Genomic DNA, 7,853 nt, shown 5'->3' with positions numbered 1-7,853 from the left:
TTTAGCAAAAACCCACTTTTATATCAGAGTCATACATTAGCAGTAAGCCATATGTCTAGCAGTCATGTTCAAATCCCATACTAGCTAGCACTCATTCAGTCAATGGTACCAAAGTGTAAGAGTTGAATGCCTAACTTTTTCGTCTCCGCGTAACAACTTTACCAACTACGCTATATTTGGTTTCTCTCTCTTTTTCTTTACGGTATTATTGTCCTACTAGTAGATCAAAAGGGTTGCGTCTCTATATTAACTTCGCATAACTAATGACGTACATGTGGAAGTTCGCTCACATGAAGCCAACGACTCATGTACTTGAAAGGCAAGATTCAAATTATTGACATGGTAATTTCTTAAAAATGTGCATGTTTTGATTTCTACTTAATTCAAAAATATCATGAGAGGTTGGAAATTTCAAGTTCTCTAATGAACATAGATACGAAAGGCAACAATGAAACCAACGCAAGGGTGAAAATACGATACGAGCAATCATATAATTCTCTGTTTTTGTTTTGTTTGCCTAATGTGAAAGGACCTTATTAAAGAATGTATAGAGTGGATATGATTTAACAAACCAATGTGGTGGTGGATATATAGATTTAAAGTTGGAGGAACTCATGGTATGGAGAAGTGCATTTGTAAAGTAAGGACATATATCTCTAACAAAACACACATGAAGGTGGACTCTGCATACAGTGATATGTGGACTCCACGTATGCTATATAACTTTACAAGCCTAACAAAAATAGGAGGTCTAATGTATTTTTCCACTTGCTAAACATATAGGAAACCGACTTTTCAAAATGATTGTGTATGTGCCTTTTCATAGACCTAGTTTGTTTCGTCCTTCATAACTTTTTGATATAAACTGGCTCATATTAAAACACGCATACCAATATTTCAAGAGGGCCTTATTCATATCAAGCTATACACTTATAAAGATCTTCATTAGGAATTATTGCTACTAATTGAAGAAAAAATTATGACTAATCCACAACTAAATGTAGCAAGTACTAATTGGCTCAATGATGGAAGAAAACAAGCATACAATTTGTTTCATTCACATGGGAGAGTTCACGGTCCAATAAATGTGTGTGTGTGTGCATGTGGAAGGGGGTTGGGAAGTAACTTATAACTACATGAGAAATATTGTACAAGTTTTTTCGATAAATGTAAGGTCATTTTGAGGGTTGAATAGAGGTGATATAGCTAGCATTAGTAAAGTTATCAATAATGGTAGCCTAGGAGAAAGGTAGTCTAGGACTGTAGTAAGAAAAGCATGGATGTCAAAAAAGAGACTTGCGATCTATTCTCTTGAAAACTTTTCTTGACCTTTTACCTCATTATTTTGGTTTCTTGCATTGCCAATGTATAGAGTGCTTTGCCTATTCTTGTTGCATGGTTGAGATTATCTACAATTGTACCCCTCTTAAAGACCCCCTCTCATATAGAGCCAAGTTACACCTTATAATATTCATCCCATTTAGCTAGTATAAAACATGTTTCTATGTGTGTTTCTGTCTCTACCTCTCCTTTGCCATTCTATAAGAATTTAAGATCCATAATATGATTCAACAATCAATTTATAAGCAGAGGTAGACCATTAGTTGTAGTTACAATAAGTTGCAAATTCTTAGGGGTTTTTTTTTATTACTTCTCCCTAATTGATTCAAAATTACAACATGTTGCAGCTTGACCAAGGCTTATACATCCACACAACATCCAGCCCTATTAATACCAATTGTAATAATTTGTATAAATGTGCAGATGATGGTGAGGATGATGATCCACTCAAAACCTTATCTCATGATTATATGAACCTCTTCTCAAATGGAGACCCTTTTTCTGATATTGTATTCATCATAGAAGGAAAACAAGTGAAAGCGCATAGGTGCATTCTATCTTCAAGAAGCAACTACTTCAAGACCCTATTCTACAAGTACTCGGCTATAGACCAATCAAGCTTAAACATTGGCTCTACGATGGTGGATGTTCGGCCGAACAATGTGAACCCACACTTACAAATACCGGTGGAGATTGTTAGCTATGATGTGTTTGTGATATTGCTCAAATTCCTCTATAGTGGGCAAGTTATTCTTAGCTATAATATGCAATCTCATGATGAGAAGGTCAATAATGTTCGTACTAGTTGCTTCGAGAAAGGATGTTGGCACTTATATTGTTCTTCATTAGTTGAGCTAGCACTGGACACCTTACATGCTGCCAATTTATTTGGAATGGAGCAACTTTCATTATTGATTCAGGTAAACTTATTTGTTTTCCATACTAAATGTCACTCATTTATGACAATTTGAGTTATTCAAGAATCCATGTCAAGGATCATTGAGTTGCTAACTTATATTTGTAATAATTAATCAATATGGAGCATTATTATCATTATGATAAGAGCAAGGTCTTAAAACATGTATTTCCCACATCATGAATTTGAGTATTCTTACATTACAAGCTTCTTGAGGTGAGGCAAAATCATGTATTAACTTGCTCAACATCTAGGGAAACAATCCAATGAAAATTAGCCTGAATTTAGGGTATTCTAACGAAAAAAATCGCCCGACACTTGCCTCATATTAAATCTATCATTTTTATAATTTCAATTATTGGTTTTGTGTTGGTACCCCCCCAGCTCTCTCCATTGCTTTGAGAAGCCGCCTACTTGCTGCCTTGTCAAGTCTACAGTTTATGATGGAAAAATATGTTTTGTGAAGCCTAGTTGCTTGACAAGTACTGTAAAACCTAAACTTAGACGAGGTCCTAAAAGTTTATTGTTAAAATATATTATTTTTTGAAGACTAACTTTTGGGAGATAACAAGATATCTAAAGTTATTTGTAATAGTATTGCTTTCTTTGTCTTCATATATTGTTTTATATCTAGGAGTCCATTGCATGAGTAGCCATAATCTAGAATTTTCTGGTCTCCACACCATACCTTCTTGGATGACCATCATTACACGGTACACCCTGTAGATTGGAATTATTTGGACTCTAGACCTAGTTAGATTGTTTTGGCCCCATACTCCTTCAAGGGATGGCTATGTCGAGCTCATTATACACATTGTGATCAATCTATGGCGAATGGGCCTAACCTACCCGTGAAGTTCATCAATAATATATAATGACGTGTATGTGTGTAACACTCCATCTTTGCATATTGAGTGGTACTAAAATTTATTTGGTATATATCTTATTTTGCGAATGCGCACATAATTTCTTGTTTCGATGTTAATGATAGAGGCACCTAGTCGAGATAGTGGAGAAGATGTCCATAGATGATGTGATGAGAGTGTTGGTGGCATCAAAGAAGATGCAAAGGGCAGGGATCCCCAATGAGCTTTGGGAGAAATGTTCGGAGCTTGTGGCGAGGTCGGGTCTGAAGGCCGAAATGTTAAGGAAGCATCTACCGGGGGATGTGGTGACGGAGATCGAAGACATGAGGAGTACGAGGATGGTCGCAGAGCTAGTGCACGGGGTCGGGGGGAGCACGCCGATGATGATAACGAGGGGGGGCTACGTGGTGGGCGACAACCGGACGGACGGGCTCGAGCAAGGGACAAGGACAAGTGTGGACACGGGGATGGGCGGCCAAGATGAGTACGAGGAGCAGAGGGTGAGGAAGATGAGGCAGGCTTTGGACTGCCAGGACATGGAGCTGGTGAGGTTGATGGTGATGGGGGAAGGGTTGGACCTGGACGCGTCCGAGGCGCTACACTATGCGGTTTCACACTGTAGCCGGGAGGTCGTGAAAGGTCTGCTGGAGATGGGCGTGGTCAATGTGAACGCGACCAACGGCCGGGGTGGGCATGGCGGCCGGACGGCCCTCCATTTGGCCTGCGAGATGGGCAGCCCGGACATGATCTGCCTCTTGCTCGACCATCACGCATCGCCGTCCATCCCATCCGACGCAGGCCACTCCCCCATCGACATCATCACCAACATGATCGCCGCCGGATGCGGACCCTCCGATCAGACCCTCAGGCTCTCTCTCGAGCTCCTCCAGTCTGCAGCCTTCGTGAACAATCAATCTGCAGAAGCAGAAGCAGCAGAAGAAGTTCTAGCCGAAGCAGAAGCAAGCGCAAACGCAAAAGCAGAAGAAAAAGCAAATGCCGAAGCAGAATCAAACGAAGAAGAGGACGACGACAATGAAGGAGAAGAAGAAGAAGAAGAAGAAATGGGCGATGGCTCTGACCTTCCTGGCTATCATCGTAGCTCTGCGTGCGCCAGCGATGGTGGTTCGGCTGCCAATTCTGAGATCGGTTATGCGCAATTGATGCATCTGCAGAGCAATGACCGTAATCAGCAGGATGGTTATCGATGGGTCCACTCTAATCTTGCTGCTAATTACTATCATTATTACGACCGTGCGACTGATGTGAATGAGCGTGATTACGAACCGGTAATTGGCGCTAATCACACTGCCAATGACAGAGCGGTTACCGTTAATCATCCCTCTAATTACACGGAAAACCCTAATTATAGCTCGGTGATTACCCCTAATTATATTAATTATAAAACCCATTATCTCATAAATTAAAAATAATAAGCCAGCTCGGTTAAAATAAAACCACCCATCATTATAGACATATATGTAAGTAATAAAAATCGATCAATTAACTTAACAAAAAATAATAATTAATAATTTTACTCTTTAATGTATATTTTTACAAAATAGAAAATAAAAAATTCTTCTAGTTAATTCTCCATAATATACATATAGCCACGTAATTAATTAATTAATTTTGTTAATTAACTACACCCTAGAAAAAAAACAACAATTACTTGACATTGCCAGTAACTTGGTAACAAGACACTCTTGTTCACACTAACTTACATAACGTCGCCAGTAACAAGACACTTGTGGTCATGCTTAAACGTGATGTCGACAGGTCACTATAACCCGACACTTCCGATCTTGTGAAAAAGCACATCCATGAGCACGTTTCCCTTAATAAGTTGTTGTCTCGATTGCAATGACATGACATCGCCAATCGCAATAATATGATGACCATGAATGTCACAATTGTGCCCATCACAAGAGCCTTGTTCCAATCATGGTGTACACCTGTGAACATAAGCCTTACACATAAAAACACTTGCCATTGGAGCTACCTAACATTGAGTTCATAACATTGCATCTAGATTTTCTTGTACAAATGGAATATTTCTATTCACGAGATTGAACCATCCTTTTTCTTCATAAAGGGAACTGGTGCACCATCTAGAGACCTTGAATATTGAATAAAGCCATTAGCTAGATTCGCCTCAATATATGGTCAAAGATCTTCAAGCTCTATTGGTGATAGTTTGTAAGTTGGTCCTCATAGTGGTTCTTTTCTTGGTTGGAGATCAATGGGGCAATCATAAGGCTGATGTTGTGGGAGTGTACTAGGTTTGACCTTGTTGAAAACATTTGCAAATTCCTCAATACTTCTTCGGAATGATCTTTTTAGGGATATTGTCAAGAGTATTAGAAAGGTTGCCTATTACTAAAAATAAGAACATTTATTCTTATCGCTCTTGCACTAAAATAATTGCAATCTTGTGGCCAAGGGTCGAGTCATGGTATTTATGGGCTGAACTTGTGCCTTAACTTGTTTTCTACTACAAATTTCTATATTTTGCTAGTTAATCTTTGTATTATGCAGCTCAAACCAAGGCAAACCCAAGGACAATGAGATGTTTAGGACTACTAATTATATTGAAGGATATCATAGATGCCAATTCTTCTAAGACCGCTCGGACTTGTTCAAACTCTTCTAATATATTGCCAAAAGCAATTGGCTGACCATCAATGACTATGATCATTGAAGCTAGACAAGGAGGTTTTTCTAATGTTATTTTGTGTGTCAAAGGAAAATCTTGATCCATGATGCAAGAGTTGGCACTATTGTCTAAGAGACTAGGAACATGTATGATGGTAGAATTTTCTAGAATGTTCAAGGGTTCTACCCACTATGATATTATGTTACAATATAGTTATGACTATTAGATGGCTTAATGGTTAAGTCCTTGGCATATATGTACACATAGGTCGTGAGGATCACAATTTAACAACTAAGTTAGAATCAAATTCCGCTAATATATATTAGGGTTTATATGAAGCCCTTTTACTCTGATTAGAATCAGGTTCTGGAAATATGTTTGTGGTTAACAAACACATTCCCTTGTACTCTGATTAGAATTAAACTCTTAGAAATATGGTTATTAGGGTTTATATGGTACCAAACACATTCCATTTTATAATGATTAGATTCAAATTCTTGAAATATGGTTATTAGGGTTTATATGGTACCAAACACATTCCATTTTATAATGATTAGATTCAAATTCTAGAAATATGGTTATTAGGGTTTATGTGATTACCAAACACATTCCCTTTTATGCTAATTAGAATTAGATTCTAAAAAGGCTGTTAACCACCATACGGTTAACAAACACATTCCCTTTTACTTTGGTTAGAATTAGATTGTGTGAATATGGTGGTTAACAAAACATATGTTTCATTTTCCAACAGATATGTAGATCTGTTACACATGTTTTCATATCTTAAGGTATTCAGGTGGCTAGATCCTCCATATCCAAAGGTTTTGGGGTGAAAGCATTGGAATGGGAACAATTAGTTGTCCTTGACATAATGAACTAGCTATGTAAAAAGCTGTGGGTAATTTACTAAGTTGTTTGGCCTTTATGGTGATTATCCAATTGTGATCTCAAATAAATTCAAAATGAAATGTGTACCATCAATTGTGATATTAGAATATTAATAATTTAGTGAATTCCTACAATGTGTTGACATTGTATCTGTCTATGTCGACTGTTGTAGAAGTTGTCGACCACAGTGGAAGTGTATGGATCTTGCTATGGAGTTAGCAAGCAAGCACATGATGAAGATGTGAAGTAGTGCACTTGTTCAAGAAAGTATACACACAAAGAGAGAGAGAAGAGTAAGAGATAGTTACACAGTTATGGCTCAAGAAAATAGTTTCTATATTGTTGAGAGACAAGCTTAACATTGGGTGCGTAAAACCGTACGCAAAATATGGCCGTAGCAGTATGTAAACCGAGAGGACGTTAGAATGTTATTCCTCCTAAGGAATAATTTTGGGGGTAAGTGTAGGATGCTCATTTATGAGCGGTCAGGTATTGTAAGTACTTATGTCAGCCCAATAGTTAGGGCTTGTATAAAAGGTGCTCAATGAGCACGAAGTATGTACAGAGAATACACAGAGAATTATTTTGAATATAGTCTCATTTTGCTCTCTCCCTCCCTCTCCCTCTCTCTCTCTCTCTCTCTCTCTCTCTCTCTCTCTCCCCTTCGCTATGATTCTTGTGTTTTACAGAACTGTTGTACTTCCGAACCGTGTCTTTCTCATATGCTTCCACACACGTATTCTTTTACATGGTATCAGAGCGCGAGGATTGAGACTCTACAGCCGACAGAAAAAGTTTGCAACAAAGACAACAATATGGATAGAGGAATGGGAAGCTCGCTACCGACTGAGAAGCTTGACAAGAGCAACTACGCATCTTGGTCATACAAGATGCACCAGTACCTGCTTGGTCATGGTTATTGGAGTTATGTCGAAGGAGCTAATGATGCAGCACCCGAATTGACACACAGAGATTTTTTGGCTTGGGAACAAGTAGCAAGTAGAGTTCTTTACTGCTTCGCGTCCTGTGTGAGCGACTAGCTCTTGAGCTACATTCAGGATGCCAAGACCCCAAAGGACGTGTGGGCGAATCTCAAGGGGATTTTCACCACTAGCACAATGGCCAGGAAGTTGCAACTCAGGTAGGAGCTCAACAATGTCCGACAGAAAGATCTATCTCTGGCCGATTA

General features: G+C 38.7%; 1 protein-coding gene across 1 annotated transcript; it reads left to right on the top strand.

Moving 5' to 3' along the window:
* The first annotated feature begins 1,366 nt into the window (after positions 1–1,366).
* Positions 1,367–4,709, top strand: LOC147857608 (BTB/POZ domain and ankyrin repeat-containing protein NBCL-like). The gene is made up of 2 exons (XM_087327863.1): positions 1,367–2,261; positions 3,249–4,709. The coding sequence occupies exons 1-2, from the start codon at positions 1,680–1,682 to the stop codon at positions 4,545–4,547; spliced, it is 1,881 nt and encodes a 626-aa protein (XP_087183989.1). The 5' UTR covers positions 1,367–1,679; the 3' UTR covers positions 4,548–4,709.
* The last annotated feature ends 3,144 nt before the right edge of the window (positions 4,710–7,853 follow it).

This window comes from Azolla caroliniana, unplaced genomic scaffold (assembly GCF_043228905.1).
Source record: "Azolla caroliniana isolate FFs.n. ecotype wild unplaced genomic scaffold, voAzoCaro1.0.p SCAF_11, whole genome shotgun sequence".
NCBI lineage: Eukaryota > Viridiplantae > Streptophyta > Polypodiopsida > Salviniales > Salviniaceae > Azolla > Azolla caroliniana.
This window is presented reverse-complemented; position numbering and strand designations above follow the sequence as displayed.

Bases quoted from the DNA above. Each gene is read 5' to 3' on its own strand.
- LOC147857608 (XM_087327863.1), top strand. From the start codon at position 1,680: ATGTTGCAGCTTGACCAAGGCTTATACATCCACACAACATCCAGCCCT. The intron at 2,262-3,248 runs GTAAACTTATTT...TGTTAATGATAG, and splicing joins AACTTTCATTATTGATTCAG to AGGCACCTAGTCGAGATAGT.